Source organism: Chiloscyllium punctatum, chromosome 36 (assembly GCF_047496795.1).
Source record: "Chiloscyllium punctatum isolate Juve2018m chromosome 36, sChiPun1.3, whole genome shotgun sequence".
Lineage (NCBI taxonomy): Eukaryota > Metazoa > Chordata > Chondrichthyes > Orectolobiformes > Hemiscylliidae > Chiloscyllium > Chiloscyllium punctatum.
Window position 1 is genome coordinate 15,751,292 of NC_092774.1, and position 21,021 is coordinate 15,772,312.

At 50.1% G+C, this 21,021-nt stretch overlaps 1 protein-coding gene and 1 long non-coding RNA gene across 2 annotated transcripts in view; one reads left to right on the plus strand and one right to left on the minus strand.

Annotated features, from left to right (window-relative positions):
- Positions 1–7,546: 7,546 nt before the first annotated feature.
- Positions 7,547–15,787, minus strand: LOC140460227 (induced myeloid leukemia cell differentiation protein Mcl-1 homolog). The gene is made up of 3 exons (XM_072554653.1): positions 15,255–15,787; positions 10,428–10,675; positions 7,547–9,527 (listed from the first exon to the last, which is right to left on the minus strand). Exons 1-3 carry the CDS (start codon positions 15,694–15,696, stop codon positions 9,411–9,413), a joined length of 807 nt encoding a protein of 268 aa, XP_072410754.1. The 5' UTR covers positions 15,697–15,787; the 3' UTR covers positions 7,547–9,410.
- Positions 15,413–21,021, plus strand: part of LOC140460228 (uncharacterized) — a 28,529-nt gene continuing 22,920 nt past the window's right edge. Inside the window, exon 1 of the long non-coding RNA XR_011953918.1 lies at positions 15,413–15,554. This is a non-coding gene — a long non-coding RNA (uncharacterized lncRNA). The remainder of the gene's footprint in view (positions 15,555–21,021) is intronic.

Consider the following 21,021-nt stretch of genomic DNA (forward strand, 5'->3'; position numbering starts at 1 on the left):
CACTGTCGGAGGGTCAGCACTGAGGGAGTGCCGCACTGTCGGGGGGTCAGCGCTGAGGGAATGGGCACTGTCGGAGGGTCAGCGCTGAGGGAGCAGGCGCTGTCGGAGGGTCAGCACTGTCGGAGTGCCGCACTGTTGGAGGGTCAGCGCTGAGGGAGTGCTGCACTGTTGCAGGGTCAGTGCTGAGGGAATGGGCACTGTTGGAGGGTCAGCACTGAGGGAGTGCCGCACTGTTGGGGGGTCAGCGCTGAGGGAGCAGGCGCTGTCGGAGGGTCAGCACTGAAGGAGTGCCGCACTATCAGAGGGTCAATGCTGAGGGAGTGGGCACTGTGGGAGGGTCAGCGCCGAGGGAGTGGGCACTGTGGGAGGGTCAGCGCCGAGGGAGTGGGCACTGTGGGAGGGTCAGCGCCGAGGGAGTGGGCACTGTGGGAGGGTCAGCGCCGAGGGAGTGGGCACTACTGCAATGTGATCTTGGTTGGCAGACAAATGCTGGCCCGAGGACAGTGGCTGCTCCCTCTGCGCTGGGACTGATACCTGTCACGGTGACAGTTAAGGACAGCAGACAGAGGAAGCCTCATGGATGGGTGGCCTGAAAAACACAGCTGGTCGGCCAGCGTCCAGGAGAGCCACTATTGACTGACCCGAACAGCATCTGAGGATCAGGATAGTCTGAGAACCTGAAGTGGGCCGTCATTCCAATGACATGCTGAGGCTGATCCACAATACTCCCCACACAATTCTCCATCGGATATCTCCTTCCCTGAAGGATTCGAGTGGGCGTGGCTGCAGGAAGTTGTGCGGGTGGGGTGGGGGGAGGGTGTTGTGGTAGGGTAGAGCAGACTGGTGAGAGCGAGAACATTGTGATGTGCAGCCACATTCCCCACATTCCAGTCATCGGCCAACCCAGTCTATTTACAGAACTGAAAAGGACATCCTGTTCTCACAGATCGACAAACAGAACTTGCCAGTTCCCAGTGCAATGAGTTAACCCTTAACTTCCCTCCAGTTTCCAACAAGTGGCTGTCGGAGGGTCAGTGCTGAGGGAGTGGGCGCTGTGGGAGGGTCAGTGCTGAGGGAGTGGGCACTGTCAGAGGGTCAGTGCTGAGGGAGCAGGTGCTGTCAGAGGGTCAGTGCTGAGGGAGTGGGCACTGTCAGAGGGTCAGTGCTGAGGGAGTGGGCACTGTCAGAGGGTCAGTGCTGAGGGAGCGGGCGCTGTGGGAGGGTCAGTGCTGAGGGAGTGGGTGCTGTCAGAGGGTCAGCGCTGAGAGCATGAGTGCTATTGGAGGGTCAGTGCTGTGGAAGCTGACGCTGTGGGGTGACAGCGCTGAGTGAGCCCGCTCTCTCAGCACTGACCCTCTGACAGCACCCACTCCCTCAGCACTGACCCTTTGACAGCACCCACTCCTTCAGCACTGACCCTTTGACAGCGCCCACTCCCTCAGCACTGACCCTCCCACAGCGCCCACTCCCTCAGCACTGACCCTCCCACAGTGCCCGCTCCCTCAGCACTGACCCTTTGACAGCACCCACTCCCTCAGCACTGACCCTTTGACAGCACCCACTCCCTCAGCACTGACCCTTTGACAACGCCCACTCCCTCAGCACTGACCCTTTGACAGTGCCCACTCCCTCAGCGTTGACCATTTGACAGCGCCCACTCCCTCAGCACTGACCCTCCCACAGTACCCGCTCCCTCAGCACTACCCTCCCACAGTGCCCGCTTCCTCAGCACTGACCGTCCCACAGTACCCGCTCCCTCAGCACTGACCCTCCCACAGCACCCACTCCCTCAGCACTGACCCTTTGACAGCACCCACTCCCTCAGCACTGACCCTTTGACAGTGCCCACTCCCTCAGCACTGACCCTCCCACAGTACCCGCTCCCTCAGCACTACCCTCCCACAGTGCCCGCTTCCTCAGCACTGACCGTCCCACAGTACCCGCTCCCTCAGCACTGACCCTCCCACAGCACCCGCTCCCTCAGCACTGACCCTCCCACAGCACCCACTCCCTCAGCACTGACCCTCCGACAGCGCCCAATCCCTCAGCACTGACCCTCCCACAGCGCCCACTCCCTCAGCACTGACCCTCGCACAGCGCCCGCTCCCTTAGCACCCCACCTAGAACGTTTCTCTGAATTACAGTGACGGAGTCTCTCAGTGGGGTCTCCAAGCCATGGCCTCCTGCTTGAGTCGTGAGCCTCAGGGAGAGAGATTGTTGGGGCCGGGGGAAGGTGGGAAAGGGGTTAGGAATGTGGGGAGAACTTTCACAGCACCTCGGCCAATACTGCGGCACGAAACTCACTTCAAAGGGGGTCAGTTTCAGCTTCGATATCTGATTTCCTGTGACAAAATACTTTGCACGATTGCAACACCAGTGTGAATTTCAGAGAGATAAACACTGCCACTGACTTCCTACCATTGCTGTTTATCTTTCATCTCTGCTTCTCGACAGCTGAATAGGTTGAAGAGAATTTCACACAGTGAAACTGAATTAGAGAGCACAGTCTCTCACCCCCTTCTCTGGCCTCCCTGCTTGTCAGTTCTCATCTCTCTCTCCCACTTTCTCTCTCTCTCTCACACACACACACAGGAGACCTCAGGAACATGAAACAACTCAAGTCCTGCAGTCTGACACGTCCCCCAGAGACAGAGTGGATAGAGGGGTGGAGCCTACACTCATGCCTGAAGTCTCTGATCTTCCCCTCCTCCCCAAACACTCCCAGAGAACTGGCATGCCTCGCAAGAAGGGACTGAACGTCACGTCCCTGCGTTTGCGGAAGACTGAGAAAACTGCAAACAGGGAGGAAGACATCGGTGTGCCTTTTCACGCTCCTCATGAGTCATCGAAGTAGAATTAGAATTAGAATCCCTACTGTGTGGAAACAGGCCCTTTGGCCCAACAAGTCCACACTGACCCTCCAAAAAGTAACTCATTCAGACCCTTTCCCTATCCTATCTTTAGGTTCGGTACATTAGTCAGGGATAGACATCCCTGGACACTATGGGACAATTTAGCATGGCCAATGCACCCTCACCTGTACATCCCTGGGCACTATGGCACAATTCAGCACGGCCAATCCACCCTAACCTGCACATCCGTGGGCACTATGGGACAATTTATCACGGCCAATCCACCCTAACCTGCACATCCCTGGGGCACTATGGGACAATTTAGCATGGCCAATCCACCCTAACCTACACATTCCTGGGGCACTATGGGACAATTTAGCACGGCCAATCCACCCTAACCTGCACATACCTGGGCACTATGGGACAATTCAGCACGGCCAATCCACCCTAACCTGCACATCCCTGGGGCACTATGGGACAATTTAGCATGGCCAATCCACCCTAACCTGCACATACCTGGGCACTATGGGACAATTCAGCACGGCCAATCCACCCTAACCTGCACAATCCTACAGGACAATTTAGCATGGCCAATCCACCCTAACCTGCACATACCTGGGCACTATGGGACAATTCAGCATGGCCAATCCACCCTAACCTGCACATACCTGGGCACTATGGGACAATTCAGCACGGCCAATCCACCCTAACCTGCACAATCCTACAGGACAATTTAGCACGGCCAATCCACCCTAACCTGCACATCCCTGGGCACTATGGGACAATTTAGCATGGCCAATCCACCCTAACCTGCACATCCCTGGGCACTATGGGACAATTTAACATGGCCACTCAACCCTAACCTGCACATCCCTGGAGGAAACCCACACAGACACGGGGAGAGAATATTCAAACAGTTGCCCCCCAAGGGTGGAATCGAACCGGAGTCCCTGGCACTCTTCGGCAGCAGTGCTAACCACTGATCCACCCAATCAAAATTTGTCCAATTGAGACTCAGTGAGGGCAAATGTAAACGTGTCTACCAATTGGCTGTTTGAAAGGAGGGATTGCACTACTCTGAGGTAGGGGGGGGAATCAAGAGTGCTTTGTCAAACTCCCTCATTTTCACCCATCCCTAACTGCCCCTTCAGAAGCTGGCGATGAGCTGAGCTGGAGTGTAAAAACAGTTCGAACACGGCCGGACACTGGTCAGGCAATTGCCATCCTAAGATTAATCAGGCCGTCGTTACTGTCCAAGTCTCGCTGGATTTGGACAGGGGACTGCTGGAGTGGGAAATGGTGCTGAATGACACTTCTTAACATGCCCCCTCTTCCCACCCAAAGCCCTCCCCACCCCCTTTATCTGCAGCTCTCCCCCTACACCCAGCCCAGTCCTGAAGAGAAGTTACACCTGAAATATCGACGTCTCCACCTGTGTGCTTTCAACCTCCTGCAACTTGAGGAGAAAGAGCGTGGAGAGAGTTAAACAACAGACAGTCATTGATGGTTGGGGTGTCGGATACAGCCGCAAGGACCTCCTGATGGGGAGATGCCAGAGTTGAATTGGAGTGGAGAAGGTCAAAAACCAAATGACACCAGGTTAGAGCCCAACGGGTTTATTTGAAAATACAAAGTGTTCAGAGGGCTGCACCTTCCTCAGTTGTTGTACAATAGGGAGTTGCAACGAGTGTTTAGAACTAGTTGATTTTGTTGAATAAAAGTTAACCTTATTGCTTATAATCAGTTAGGAGGTGGACTGATGAACATGCAAAAACAAGATTGCAGTATCCTGTGTTTTACATCAGGGCAAATTTGGGCAATTTTCAGCATTGCAGCTGCACTGAACAGCTTGGCTAGGAGAGCAGCAACATGCCTTCAGCACTACTGCCAGAATGTTATCAGGGCTCATAGCTTTTGCAGTATCCAGTGCCTCCAACCATGTCCTCTCAGTACATGGAGTGAATGGAATTGGCTCGAGACTGGCATCTGACACTGGGGAACTTCTGGAGGCTGAGACTGATCAGTCACATCTGGCTGAAGGTTGCTGCAAAAGCCTCCAGGCTTACCTTTCACACCACTGTAATGGAGGATGGTGTATTTGAGGGGGCCTCCCTGCTTCACTGAGTCATTCCTGACTGAATATGCTGACTGCAGAGCTTTGATCAAATCTACTGGTTGTGAGAATGGCTTAGCATTGTCTAGCACTTATTTGTAAGTTATACCAGGTGCTGTTTCCTACATACCATTCAAGCTGCCAAGTTTTTTGGGGATGAAGAGGGGAAAGAGAGAACAATCGAAACTCAACACTTCCTCAGACTGCCTGTCATAGTGGGTGGGAAAGGTGGTATTCGGAAGTATCTGATCACTCCCAGGGAGTGATGAGTTACCCATGTACACTCACCCCCACACTGACTCATGTGCATGTTTAGTCACTCAAATTTACATTTATAGTCTCACTAGAGTGTTTCTCCCAATTCATTTAACAGACAGGCTTAGAAACGCAGCCAGTTTCAACAACCAAATTACACGAGCACACAGCCCTTCAAATCAAATTTGACAAGTGCTGCTCTGAAATGGTTTCAGCGTTGGACGGTGAAGACCACATCCTGAAAGGTTCTTTGAAATGAAGAGGTATTTGAATTTGCAAATACCATTACAAATGTAATTTGCCTTTAAGCTCTTATGACACAAACCATGGTCACCAATTGGAGCTGGAAATTCAGGTATACATGGAGAGATGTCATACACTGGTGAGCAGCACCTGAACTGGAAATTATTCAACTTCTTGACAAATGGAAATGAAGTGATTGCAGAAGTGAACAGCTAATTCCACTACATCAAATGCAGGAGGTAGTGGTGCAAAGCCTCTAGCCCACCCATTTTACCAGAAGACTTGCACGTCTCTATTCTCACTACCCCAGGAGCCCTCAGGCAATGGAACTTAGTATTGCAGGAAGTACAGCCAATTCAGCCACAGCAATGCTGCATGACCAAGTCACCCACTCAATCTTAGAGTTTAGATTACCGACAGTGTGGAAACAGGCCCTTTGGCCCACAATGACCCTCCAAAAGAGCAACCCACCCCACTGATAAATTGCCCATAGTGTTAGGTGCATTATGCATGGCCAATTCACCTGTGGGAGGAAACCCATGCAGACACATTGAGAATGTGCGCAAACTCCACGCACAGTCACCAGAGGCAGGAATTGAACCTTGGACCCTGGTACTGTGAGGCAGCAGTGCTAACCACTGAGCCACCAGGCATTGTAGAGTAAACATTGGTTGTGGGAACACCAGAATTGTTATTGATGACAATGCCCCATTGTCACTTTCAGCTTTCACCAGAAGCTTTGTACACATGTGGTTGTTGGGGGGGGGGGGGGGAAAGAAAGGGGAGAAGGGCTGGTTCAAACCAGGTACTGAAGGGACAAGCTTCAGAAGTGTAACCCCAGTCTGGGGGGCGGGGGGAAAAGAGGAGGAAAAGAAAGAATTTGGGATTGATAATACATTCAGCAAATTTTTAAACTTCAGATTAGTGTTTGACCATCCCAGCCATGTTGTCAGTGGAGAGTCATCTGTCAGCCAGACCAGGTAAGAATCAGTTTTGTTCACTAAAGTAAATTTGTGAATCATGGCTAACATGCTTCAATCCTTCTGTCACACCAGGATTGAAATCCAGGTCCAAGACATTACCTGTGCTTTGGATTAGGTCATAATGCTACCTGATGGGCTTTTGTATGACAAAGGGAGACCGTTTTAAAAGGGACTGCAAGTGAACACCAACTGCAGGAGTAATGATTTAGGGTCAGCTTATGATTTTCTATAGACCATGGGACAGCACAACTGACAAACGAGAGATAGTTAGGAGAGGTGGATTTCCTCACCAGCTGCCCCCAGGTAATTTGGAAGCAGCTGTTCTGTATGCCAGCATGGAGGACTTTTAAACTCTTGTCACCCACAGGTACATGCAAGGTAAGTGTCACCAGTAAGATAATGTCAACAACTTGTCAAAAGTCAGAAACCAACCGTTTCTCAGAACTGTAGCTGAAAATGTAGTTCCAGGAAACACCACCCTGCCGACCCATGATGCTGAGTGAGGAGATCCTGTATTCTTAGAAGTGCGCTTTTCTTAGCTCTTAAGTGAGAACTGCATCACCATACCATAAAAGGTATGGTTGTTTTGGCCTGATTGAAATTCCTCAAATGCCCAGCAAACCATAATCTGCTTGTGACCACAACTGAAATGTTCAGTTTCACAAGGGACTGGCACAACAGCAGGCCATTTGGCTCTTCTGCCACACCCCTTTCTCACTTAAGTCCATCCCTTCACAGAACCGGTTTTGACCAGTCCATTTGTCAACTCTGTAGCAGTCATGTCTTAAGCGCCATAAATTTGAGGCCCAGATTAATGCCCTGGGGACTGGAGTTCAAACACTACAGTCAGTGGAATTTAAAATTAGAATCTAAGACTGAGACCCTGCCAACAGGGTCTTGAAATTACAAGTTGAAAAAAATAGTGGGTGAAGAATCAAACAAGTTGCTGGAAATGCTCAGGCCAAGCAACACAAATCACTTTCAGGTTCAGTGACCCTCTGAATGCTGCCTGATAAGTGTTTCAGGTAGATGGGTCAAACTGCCTGTGTGGTGCTGGCAAGTGTGGTTGTGGAGTGAAAAAGCAAAGAGCAAACAAACAGTTTTCTTTCAAAAATACTTTAATTTATTATAAAGCTGCCATTTCTTAACTTGAGTGAATTATCTGTTAACTGGCAGTGGCTATTGACTGCAAGTGGCTCCACAGTGCTAAGTGATTAATGCAACCTTCACTTAAAACATGTAAACTTTAGGGGGGGGGAAGCAACAGGGAGCGGAGCAAATAAAACCAATTAGGGCCACCATTGGAAGTTGTGCTTTAAAATAAATGCTCACAAGAGGAAGAGAATGGATTGTGTGCACTAGAACAAACATTTTACCACTGGATTTTCTCCCTCCCCCACCCTCGACCTGCAGATTACTATAAATCAGCAGGAACGGATCAAGTCTAAAATGGTCAAAGTTGCTGAGTTTCTCATTTAAATAAAATCTATCCAGAATAGAGAAGAAGGGACTGCCTTGCCAGTAAACAAAATCTGACACCCAAGTTTGTATATACACAGAATAATACAAATGCAGTGCACCAGGACCCACTGGGCTATTGAAAGCCAGCACCTTACATAAGGAGCTGTGACCCCTTCTCAGTCTCAATAAATTTTCCCATCCCACCCTCAACCCTCCAGTAACACCACTATCAACCACAGGATAAAGTCTGCATTGCCAACACCTGTGCTGGAAAGCACCCTCAATCCTGAATAGGGGCCAGGGAACTCAGCACAGATGAAACTTAGTCAAGAGTTACTGTGAAAATACTTAAAGGGCATAAAGTGGCTTTGGAAAGATTTAAAAATTCAATTAGCCTTAAAATAAACCCTGCTAAGAGGGGGAGAAAAAAATCACTTCACTCAGTTGGAAAGCCATTACCACCTTCTTTCATACCATGTTTAGAACAGAGCACAACTGCAGGATCAATATCCACTCATGATTAAATGTCAGATGCACCAACTTCACTCCCTGGCCACACAAAGGGTGAAGGATTGAGGGCTGCAGGAGGTCACAATCGGCCACATCAGAACAGACCCAATCCAACAGTACACCCTCAACTCAGGTGGCGAGTCCATCCGGTCTGTCTACAACTGGACCAACTCCATGGCACTGGTGAGGGGGCCCTGGAGAGCCAGACGTCAGGGACTCTTCTGCACAATTTCAGACCCTGTATAAAATCAGCATACATTGGCCTATTCAGGAACAATTCTATTACACAAGTACTAATTCAAAGCATCAGTATTAACCAAACAAACCAGCTGGAGGAGCTGCACTGTAAACTACCAGAACCAACTTTACATTCTCCTGCCCCCACACACCCCTGACTATCACTGTAGCTGCACTTACACCCAGTCTCACCACAACCCTCCTTTCAATCCCAAGGATCTATACACAGCCCTTTCAAAAACTTGGCAGGTTAGAGAGAGGAGAATAAGGGTTTTGAGGCAATGCTGAAGTGAAGGTTGTTCTGTGTCCAGCACAGGTTCGAGTGCTAAGCAGAGTCAATGCGTCAGATCAGTGATTTCAGAATCCCCAAATACTGCTTTGTTGATTAAAGCTTCCAGGAGTCCTTGAAGGAGCATGGAAAAACACATTGCAGTCTTAAGACTCCATACACATGAAGTATGACAGGATTCTATCACTTCCCGCTTGAAGGGATTATATGCTGTCACTCAGTGGTCCTCCAGTCCCAGTGTTCAGTGAAGGGCCTGCTCTCTGCAGTCCTGCTCCCCCCTCAGTTTACCACCCCAGTCACCTCAGAAGCTGCTCCCAAATGGAAACTGGTCAGCAGGACTTGGCCCCAATGTTCTTGACCAGGATGGGAGAGAGAGTAAGGGGGGAGCAGGGGGAACAAAGCACAACTGGGCCCAGAGCGGTGTCCTTGTTGTTTCAGTCAAATCAAAAGGAAAGGAGGGTCAGGATTCACCTCAAGAGATGCATGATGCTTGCTCCAGCAATGCCAAAACCAGCAATCCACATTAATGCTTTCTTCGCTGACTCCTCCACATTGTTCTCATGGAAAAATTTAGTGAAGCCATCCTGGGGGAAACAAATGAGCATGGAGAAAAAAATTAGATTAATCACACTTCTTCCACGTGAGCTGCTTCTACCACCACCAATTGACTGCAGCCCTGCTACCTAGATAGCGTGTAAGAGGGATTCACCTATACAACTGAAAACTGAGGCAATGCAGCTACAATCACTTAAAGTGGTGTCAACATGAGAATCCCCTACAGGCCAGTAATGCTTTCCATTGGAAAGCCCACAGGAGACAACCTGTCTCAAACCACACAAGTAGATTGAGAGAAGAATCTTTCAGCAGACATCACTGCATTTTGGTTTTTAATATCTAGTTTATAGGCTAGAGACCGGTCAGTTGAAACCTGATTCTGGCCATTTGTGGAGTAGACTCATTGAGCAACAGGCTTCCTGATCCACACCGAGAGGCCACCCCCAGCTGATTCATCAGCTAGGCTTGCACAATCACTTCACTGAAACCAACAGCAAAGTCTCATTCTGTGTCCAAAGTATACTATAACTAGTGACGTGGCACCTCACTTGTACATGGAAGAATTCAACTCGAGCAAGTTGGTCATCTAGGGGCCAGGGTGTCAATGCCGAGCTCAAACCAAATCAGATATGGCCACATGTCCCAAGCAGAACGCTGACATGCCCTTTGAATGGAGAGAGGGGGAAACTTGATCTGGGGCTATGAGTATCAGATCTCAAGCTTCCTGTTCAGCCTGCACAGAACATTCATATCACAACAGCACATGAACAAAAGTGATTCATCCTTCCCACTGAGAATTCTTCCAGCTGAGTTTCGCTTTCTTGATTTATGCAAGCTAAAGGATGTGCAGACTTCTGCTCAGCCCATGAAGTGAAAGTGTGGGGGGGGGGGGGGGGTGGAAAGAAGGGGAAGGATGGAATTTTGCTTACCCAGCCATCATGAGTCTCTAGCCACCCCCTCTTGTGTTGTGTCAGGTATTTTGAGATTTGCACAGCCACTTCATCAATGCAGTCCTCTCGGCGAATCTTCTTCAGGTGATCACCCATCACTGCCCCGAAGGCGATGAAGCTCACCACCCGGCCCCAGTTCACCTCACCATCATTGAACATTTCAGTGGCAACCCTTGGGATAGTGTCCAGGTCCCTCTTTTCAGAGATGTTCAAACGATTTATCATTCCTGTGATGAGGAGAGGGGTACTGTCAACAATGCAGCAAGCCAAGTATCACATGACTAAAGAAGTAGTGAGGACTGCAGATGCTGGAGATCAGAGCTGAAAAATGTTGCTGGAAAAGCACATCAGGTCAGTTAGCATCCAAGGAGCAGGAGAATCGATGTTTCGGGCACAAGGGAAGAAGGGTTATGCCCAAACAGCAATTCTCCTGCTCCTTGGATGCTAACTGATGTGCTGCGCTTTCCCAACACCACATTTCAGATCACAAAGCTAGAGTCCCCAAGGACACCCTATGGCTTGAGATAGTATGCTACAGGCATGTAAAGATATTCATTTATTCAGTCAACATTTTTGTTTACACATCTGTCAGTTCCCTACCCTCACCCCTGTACAAATCTGTTCTTAGGGGAAATTACCTGTAGAAACTGGTCAACAAGCTTTGATGCCACTTTCAAAAGGCAAAAAAATACATACAAATCTTTGAAGTAATATATAATACGACAGAGGGATCAGAGTTTAAGACAGAAGATTAGGCCAAACCCAACTGCCTCAAGTGCAGTCTTTTGCAGAATTCCAGACCATGATGTTCAGGTTGGGAGATTTATGGGGGGGTTTGATTGAGAAGATGACCTTTGAGCCTGCTTCACTATCTTATAGTGGTGGATTTGGTTTTGTTTCCCACTATCCCAATCATGCAAAAGTTTAACTCATTCCCCACTGCTGCCAGGAAACAGCCCCATAGACTGAGAAACAAGCCACCTCTGCACTATTTCTGAAAGAACCACCACCAGCAAATTGCCACCCCCAGCGCCCAACATTAAAAACAGGAATGACTGCTCTCATTGTGACCTCAAATACCTAAAATCTAGCAGCATGACTGCTTCTCCACCCAAGAAGAAAGTGTGCTCAAACAAAGTCCTCATTGACTGCTTGCAAATTTGGGTGAGCAGCTGCTGAGTGTGAAAACAGTCTTGAAGGAAAGAGATTAGACAAAGTGGGATTCCCACTAAAATTTAATAAACTAGCTGCTAGCAAAGTGCAGGATACCAGGCTGACGTCTTTAAGAACCAGGGTGGAAGACTAACAGGACCTGGAAACAGAGTGGAGGGAAACTGCTCCTGACAGCTTGCTCCCAGGAGAGAGAGAACCTCCCACAGGAGTTATACTCCAATCAACAAAACAGCAGGGTTTTAAAACAACATGCTGCATTTTCCTTGAGGAAAAGTATTTTTGTCATAGACAGGGGAGGTTATTCAACTAAGATGAACCATTGAGCATAAGAAACCCCAAACGCAGAGGACACCACGGGTGTTATTATTCCAATACCTTACAGGAAAGGCATTGGAGACACTGCTCAATTATATTGAGAACACACCCAGAACAACAAATCCCCAGTCTGCAAGATCAATTTAGCAGGCTTGCTAAACTAGTCCTGACTGTACACAGAGGCATCTGACACTAACAGGGAACTGGTTTGTCTAGAAGTATTTACAACCAACACTAAGCAGGGAATTAATCCTGTCAAGCAGAACAGAAACAGAAAGATATGCTAAGTATTATTAATGCACTTCCTTCCAGCTTGAGGGGACAGGGAAGGAGGGGGAAGGCAGCAGTGTTGAGTAAAATCAGCCACTTGCTCAATTATTAATGCATCCTGCCCCCATTGCCTATTCTAGTGGGGGAGGGGGAAAAAAGTGTCCAAGTCTCCTAGGCTCAAGTGAAATAGTTTTGCAAGAACCTCATGAAAGGCTAGTGGCCTAAATTTCTTCCTTTTCTCCTGCTCCCTCAGGCTAACTCCAGTCTGGCATTGCTGGAAATAACAAGTTCAGCTCGATCTCCAGAGCACCACACCCTTGCTGCTGACACCACAAGTATCCAAAGATAGGATATCAGACATCACACCCACAGAATTATCAACTCAGCTCTAAGTAATTCCAATCATTGTTTACCACCTCCCTATGACCAAAAAACAGGGACCCATGCTCCAGTGTGCAGCTATTTCAAACTGAAGGAACCTCTGGAAAATCTGTCTTGTGGAGAAACCTCACCCACAGGGGGCTAGGAGGGCAATCCCAGGCAGGCAGTGTCAACTGTACACTAAGAAAGCAGAAATGCAAAGACCAAGATCATGAAGTGACAGACTGAGCTCAGCTGCAGACCTCAAGGGGGACTCTACCTTAACTGTCACAGCTGCTTTGCATCTTGGCTCACTATAGTGCTGTGAAGACAAAGGGTATGAAACTGAGCTGTTATTGCATTGCAACCAGTGGACTGCAATGGATGAACTACAACAGAATCTAGGCAGCTTGCCCAAGCCCACGGGAGACCCCCAGACTGGTCTTAAAACCAGGATCCAAGTTGTCCCTTTAAAGGGAACACCTACATTGTTATAGCACCCATCAGCTCTAATCTTGCAGCATGTAATGTCAACAAACAGCTGCCCAACAATACAAGGACAAAGGCAGTGAAGTTTAACAGATTCCCTTTCAAAGCCTATCAACAAGAGACTAAAGCCAAAACACTAACCTCACTTTCATGAATCTATACACTTGTTCAGAGTCAAGTTTGATCTGAAAGATATTTATGCTGCAGAGGGGAATGGTGGACCTGCTCTTAATTGGCAGGCAAGTACAAAGCAGGGGAGGTGCAAATAAAATGCTGGAAAGAATGTCAGCTGACATGTGAAAGGGATCCGACATCTGTGATCCACCCTCCCACTGAGGGGGGTTGTTACCCTGGCGGCTGCTGATCTGGAGGATTCCAGGTTCCCTCTTGGGAACTCAAAGTCCCACTGGAGGACAGGGGCATCATCTGCACCACTGCTGAACCAAGAAGCAACTTTCCATTGTAAAAAACATGGAAAATGTTGGTAATATCCAGGCTGCTTACTGGAGATTGCTGTACCTATGCACACAATTATATATAGTGTGGGCAGTAACAAAATTAAGTGTACAATACAGTGTACTGAAATATACTGCTCTAGCAGGAGCTAGTGTAAAAACAGATCTTCCAATACAGTGTCAAGCTATGGACAATCCCTATCAATAATCCAATTAAATTCCACAACTTTCCTCAAACACCCCTGTTGAACAAACTAGAAATTAAGACAGAGCTAAACTGACATTCGAATGAATTCTCAACAAGCACACTTGAGAAACCCAAACTTGAAGTTAAATGCAATGGAGAGCAAAACAGTGACAGTTCAAATAAACTGCAGAGACAGGAGAGAGAAAGGCACTTTAAAACCTAATTCAAACACCAACGATCAGCCTTTACAAAAGGAGAAAGGAGACTGAAAACAGCGAGACATTGCACTAATCACACTGCAGATACAGAAACCATTTGAAACAAACAGAATAAAGAGTAGGTGGGTGGGGGGGGGTAGGCCCAGCTGATTCAAAACTGCCAATGCAAAATATCAAGAGCAAAACAGACTGATGCTGGGAGGGCCAACCCCCCCATCCCTTTGTTGTAACTCTGCTTTCCCTGTGCACACCCCCCCCCCCCCAAAAAATCTAACAATGTTGTTTTGTTCCCTTCCAAGGTGAACTTTTGACTTTATGCTCCATTTGCTCACTTCCTTAAGAGTCACAGAAGTAGACCCTTTGATCAAACTCATCCTTGCTAAACAAGTTGCCCCAAGCTAAACTAATCCACTTGCCAGCATTTGGCCCATATCCCTCAATTTCCCCCTATTCAAAATGCCTTCAAGTGTTGTCACATCAAGATCAGGGAGGAAGGGGAGAAAGACAAAAAAGGGGATGAAAGTGAAACAAAGCAGCAAACACCAGGAGGAAAGAAAGAAACCCAATGGTAGAGCTGACAACATGGTAGGACATAAGGTAACTTCCTGGGGTAGAGAATGGCACAGCACTAGGACCATCTACCCCCTCCAGCTTCTCTCCACACTTCAGGCTCTCTGCCTTTATTCCTGATGAAGGGCTTTTGCCCAAAACGTTGATTTTACTGCTCCTCGGATGCTGCCTGAACTGCTGCGTTCTACTAGCACCACTAATCCAGAAACTGGTTTCCAGCATCTGCAGTCACCTCCCACCAAAGCCAAACATTACTGCAGTGACCAGCCAGCCAAAATCTAGCACAGGTACAACAGAAGCCCTTCACAACGGTGACAAACACCCCGCCAGGTACAACAAAAAGCCCCAACTGATAAACCACAAATTCCCCAAAAAAACCCAGCACAAGATCAGAACACGTCCAAATGCACCCACGCATGCCCCGTCACCCCCTGCCCTCACCCCAGCCGGCACCCACGCATGCCCCGTCGCCCCCTGCCCTCACCCCAGCCGGCACCCACGCATGCCCCGTCGCCCCCCCAGCCGGCACCCACGCATGCCCCGTCGCCCCCCCTGCCCTCACCCCAGCCGGCACCCACGCATGCCCCGTCGCCCCCCCAGCCGGCACCCACGCATGCCCCGTCGCCCCCCCCTCACCCCAGCCGGCACCCACGCATGCCCCGTCGCCCCCCCCCCCCCCCCCGCCGGCACCCGCGCATGCCCCGTCCCTTCCGCGGTCGGTAACCCCCGGAGCGGAGCGCGTTAAACGCACACAAAAAAAACCACACACCCCTGAAAGCGGTGCCGTGTTTCTCGATCAGTCGGTCCCCGATCCTCTGCAGCGTCTCGGCCGCCTGGCGGTCGTCCTCGGCGCCGGCCCCGCCACCTTCTCGGAAGCAGCCGAACCAGCCGGGACCGCCCGACGAGGCGGCGGCGGCGGCCGCCTCCGTCAGCGGCTGAGGCTTGACGTGCCGGCGGATGAAGTCCCGCACCAGCCCGTAAGTCCTGCTGTAGAATGGGTCGTCGGGAAACAGGAGGCGGCTGTCCGGCTCGTCCTCGACCGGGCTGGCCCCGCCGTCGGGGGTGTGAGGTAAGGAGCCCTCCTCGGCCCCGGGCAGCAGGCGCGGGGGGTTGCAGGCGGCCCGGGCGGCCGGCGAGCAGTACAGGTTGGCGTGGAGCTGCAGCAAGGCGCTGCTGGAGCTGCGGTTCAGGGCCAGCATCGTCTGTTCCATCGTCGACGTCCGTCCGACTCTTTCCAAAATGGCGCCGGCAGAAAAAAAAAGAGGCGAGAGACGGACGAAAATAAAACCGTTGCCGCGAGAGGCGCGCGGCCAGCTCTCTTTATGCGCAGCCCGTGGACCACGCCCCGCGGGGCGGTCCAATCGGCGGCCGCGGACGCGCGTCAATCACACCTCCCCCGCTGCTCCCGTCCAATCATCCCTCGTCACGGGCCGGTCAATCAACCTCTCATCCCGCCTCCCGCTCCGCCAATCGGGTGGTTTAAACCCCCAACGTCCCGCCCCCATGTCTGGTCTCATCCAGTCACACGCCTTGCCTGCTTTGTCGGTCACCGTTCCCCCCGACCCCGCCCCCCGACGGTCGGGTCCAATCGTGTCCGAGGAACGCCGGTCAATCGCAGTGGGGTCCGGCCCCATCCGAACTCCTCCCAGCGACTGCCGTCAGCCACCTCCCGCCCCTGTAACTGTTCTGCCAATCACTCGCCTCGTCTACCCGTCAATCACGGCCCCCACTCGCAGCCCGTCCAATCACCCCGCTGGACGATCGGTCAATCAAGTTAGGATCCCACCCTCTTCCGGTGAGGCGGCGCAGACCTCTAAGCCTGCCTCCTTCCGCTCAGCTCTCCAATCGCAGACCTTGGACGCCTGTCGATCAACGCCTGTTCTCCAATCACCACGCCGGGAGCCATGTCAATCAGCATATGATGACGCCCCCCTCTCGTCTAATCAGCTGGATTCTGTCCACCTCCTCCTTCTCTTCCCTCCTGACAAGTTTTTGAAAAATGCACATCAAATTTCTGACATATTTTCTTGTAGTTCAACATTTGCAGTCCTGAGATCAGTCGTTTGAGGCTGCACTGTCCTCCCTCCAAGGCTGGAATCTCTATTATTATTTACAATAGTGGGACATGGGCATCACTGGCAGTGCCAGCATTAATGCCCGTCCCTAGTTGCCCCCTCGAGAAGGTGGTGGTGAGTTCCCCTTTCAAGCCTCAGCAGTCCGCGTTGACACCCGTTGGGCGGGTGGTGTTCCAGGATTTTGAACCTGAAGGAATGTATTTCAAAGTTGGGATGGTTTTGGGGCATCTCGGAGGGGAGCTTGCCGGGGGCTGGTGTTTCCCATGTATCTGCTGCCCTTGTCCTTCAATGGGGTCACGGGTTTGGAGGGTGCTGTCTCGGGAGCCTCGCTGCACTGTGTCTTGTAAGCCATGCACACTGCTGCAACTGAGTGTCCGTGGTGGAAGGGGTGGGGCGTGTGGATGCGGTGCCAATCAAGCAAGTTCTAGAGTCCCTGTATTTCATAGAATTTCATAGAAGCCCTACAGTGTGGAAACAGACCCTTCAGTCCAACAAGTCCACACCAGCCTTCTGAAGAGTATCCACACCCACACCCATTCTCCTACCCTACTATACTCTACGTTTACCCCTAACTATCATATCCCTGAACACCATGGGCAATGTAGCATGGTCAAGTTGCCTGACCTGCACAACTTTGGATTGTGGGATGAAACTGGAGCATGTAAAGGAAATCCATGCAAACATGGGGAGAATGCGCAAACGCCACACAGTTGCCCAAGGTTGGAATCGAACCCAGGAATCTGACGCTGTGAGGCAATAGTACTAACCACTGAGCCACCATGCTGCCCCAATGGTGTGGAAACAGGCCATTTGGCCCAACATGTTAGCACCCACTCACCGAAAAGCATCCCCAGACTCTTTCCCCTACCCCCCCACCCTATTCTGTAACCCTGCGTTCCGATGTCTAATCCATCCAACCTGTACATCCCTGGTACAGGGCAATTTAGCATGGCCAATCTATCCTAACCTGCACATCTTTGGACAATGGGAGGAAACCGAAGCACTCAGAGGAAATCCACGCAGACACGGGGAGAATGTGCAAACTTTACACAAACTGAGGGTGAACTGGATCCTTGCATGGTCGAACTTTCCCTTTGCTGAACAGAATTTTATCTATCTCAGATAGATTTAAGATTAACAACTGGTCCAGCAGCCACTACCACATGTGGAAGAAAGTTCTAAATATCGGCCACCCTTTTACAATCATAGAGATGTACAGCATGGAAACAGACCCGTCCATGCTGACCCAGATATCCCAACCCAATCTAGTCCCACCTGCCAGCACCCGGCCCATATCCCTTCAAACCCTTCCTATTCATGTCCCCATCCAGATGCCTTTTAAATTGTTGCCATTTCAAACCCTTCCTATTCATGTCCCCATCCAGATGCCTTTTAAATGTTGCCATTGTACCAGCCTCCACCACTTCCTCTGAAAATGTGTTGCTGGAAAAGTGCAGCAGGTCAGGCAGTATCCAAGGAACAGGAGAATTGATGTTTCGGGCATAAGCAGCTCATTCCATACATGTACCACCCTTTGTATAAAAAAAGTTGCCCCTTAGGTCTCTTTTATATCTTTTTCCTCTCACCCTGAACCTATGCCCCTCTAGTTCTGGGCTCCCCACCCCAGGGGGGAAAAGACTTTGTCTATTTATCCTGTTTATGCCCCTCATGATTTTATAAACCTCTATAAGGTCACCCCTCAGCCTCTGATGCTCCAGGGAAAACCAGTCTCCCATGGGGAACCTTGTTGAACGCCTTATTGAAGTCCATGTAGATCACATCTACCACTCTACCCTCATCAATCCTCTTTGTTACTTCTTCAAAAAAACTCAATCAAGTTTGTGAGACATGATTTCCCAGACCCACAAAGCCATGTGGTGGCACATTGGTTAGCACTGCTGCCTCACAGCGTCGGAGACCCGGGTTCAATTCCCGCCTCAGGCGACTGACTGTGTGGAGTTTGCACGTTCTCCCCGTGTCTGCGTGGGTTTCCTCCGGGTGCTCCGTTTCCTCCCACAGTCCAAAGATGTGCAGGTCAGGTGAATTGGCCATGGGAAATTGCCCGTAGTGTTAGGGGTCGACATTGATGTAGATGTAGGGGTATGGGTGGGTACGCTTCGGCGGGGCGGTGTGGGACTGTGGTTGGGTGCCGAAGGGCCTGTTTCACGCTGTAAGTAATCTAATCTAAATGCTGACTATCCCTAATCAGTCCTTGCCTTTCCAAATGCATGTACATTCTGTCCCTCAGGAGAATTCCATCAACATTCTTGATTATTTTCTGCATTGTTTTGTGGCATTTTAAAGAGCTATGCATCCAAACCCCCTGAATCTCTTTGGACCTCCAACGTATTTAACTTCGTACATTCTAGAAAGTACCCTGACCTATCCTTTCTCTGTCCCAAATGGATAATGTATTCTGTTCCAATTTTAAAGTTAATGATCTGTGTTGACAATGTTGAGTTTGATTCATCGAATGCTTCCTACTGAGGAGTTAAAGATACCAAAGAAAATGGGTCTTAAGAACAAATTAACTTAATTCTGTTAAATAGATTTACAAAACGAATGCAGTTGTAATCAAGGAGCATTAAAAACAGGCAGCACGGTGGCTGAGTGGTTAGCACCGCTGCCCCACAGCGCCAGGGAACTGGGTTAGATTCCACCCTCGGGTGATTGTTTCTATGGGGTTTGCATGTTCTCCCCTGTGTCTCTGTGAGTTTCCATCCATCGTCCAAAGATGCACAGGGTTAGGGTGGATTGGCCATGCTAAATTGTCCCGTAGTGCCCAGGGATGTGCAGGTGAGGGTGGATTGGCCATGCTAAATTGTCCCCATTGTGTTCAGGGATGTGCAGGTTAGGGTGGATTGGCCATGCTAAATTGTCCCATAGTGCCCAGGGATGTGCAGGTTAGGGTGGATTGGCCATGCTAAATTGTCCCATAGTGCCCAGGGATGTGTAGGTTAGGGTGGTGATTGGCCAAGCTAAATTGTCCCGTAGTGCCCCAGGGGATGTGCAGGTTAGGGTGGATTGGCCATGCTAAATTGTCCCGTAGTGCCCCAGGGGATGTGCAGGTTAGGGTGGATTGGGGTGGGTAAGGGTAGGGTGCCGGGTGTGCATGGGCTACTCTTTGGAGGGTCAGCGCATGTTCGATGGCCTGCCTCCACACTGTAAGGATTCTAAAATTTATCAGAGGGCTCCGCAGATCTCAGAGTTAACAATTTTGAGTCCGGTTCTGCAGAAGGGTGATTGGATTCGAGACGTTAACTCGGTTTCCGTCTCCGCAATTTCTGGGTTTTTCTCCAATCTCCAACCTCTGCAGTTCTTTGATTCGTTAAAATAGATGGGTGTGTCACAGTGTTAATGTCTCCACCTCAGGCCTAGAAATCCCCGGTTCAGGTCCCACCTGCCCCGACGGGGTGGCATGCTCAAACAGGTAGCGTTAAAAATACTTATTCAAATTTATTTGATCCGTGTTGAGGTAGTTGCAGGAAAAGTCAACTTTGAGTCTGTCTAAAAGGATTTAACTCTATTGTACCAGCTTCTGAATGTCACAGAACGATATATGTTGAGACATCGGAGCCGAAGGTGGCCATTCAGCCCATCTATTGCCCTCCGCCAATCAATGAGATCATGGCTGACCTGATCAGCTTCATCTCCCACGATTCATTGGATGTGTGTTTGCTCGCTGAGCTGGAAGGTTCGTTTTCAGACGTTTTGCCACCATGCCCCGTAACATCTTCAGTGAGGCGGAAGTGGGGTCCTGTAAATGCTGGAGATCAGAGTCAAGATCAGAGTGGTGCTGGAAAAGCACAGCAGGTCAGGCAGCATCCGAGGAGCAGGGGAATCGGTGTTTCAGGCAAAAGCCCTTCATCAGGGACTCCTCGATTTTCAGAAACGTCGATTGTCCTGCTCCTTGGATGCTGCCCGACCTGCTGTGCTTTTCCAGCAGCACTCTAATCTTGACCTCAACATCTTCAGTGAATGGTGGTGTAGCCCGCTTTCTGTTTATATGTTCACCCTATTCCCCCACTCTTCACCCTTATCTGCATAACCCTGGATTCCCTTCCTGATTAAAACTCTCCCTGAGCCTTGAAGACCCAGACTCGACAGCTCTCTGCGGGAAAGAATCCCACAGACTCGCTCCGCTCGGTCAACGTCCTGGAATTCTCTCCCCCAGGGGTATTGTGGGTCAACCCATGGCAGGTGGACTGCAGTGGTTCAAGAAGGCAGCTCACCTGAAGGGCAACTAGGGACGGGCAATAAATGCTGAGCCCAGCCAGGTGACACCTGCATCCCACAAACAATAGATTTTTAAAACATCAGGAACTTTATTTCAAGGGGGTTGGAGTGTAAGAGTCGGGAAGCCTTCCTGCAATGGCACTGGGGAGGACAATGGGCTGGGAGACCAGATCTGGAGTACTCTGGGTAGTTTTGGTTACCTTTATTTAACAAGAGGTAGCATTT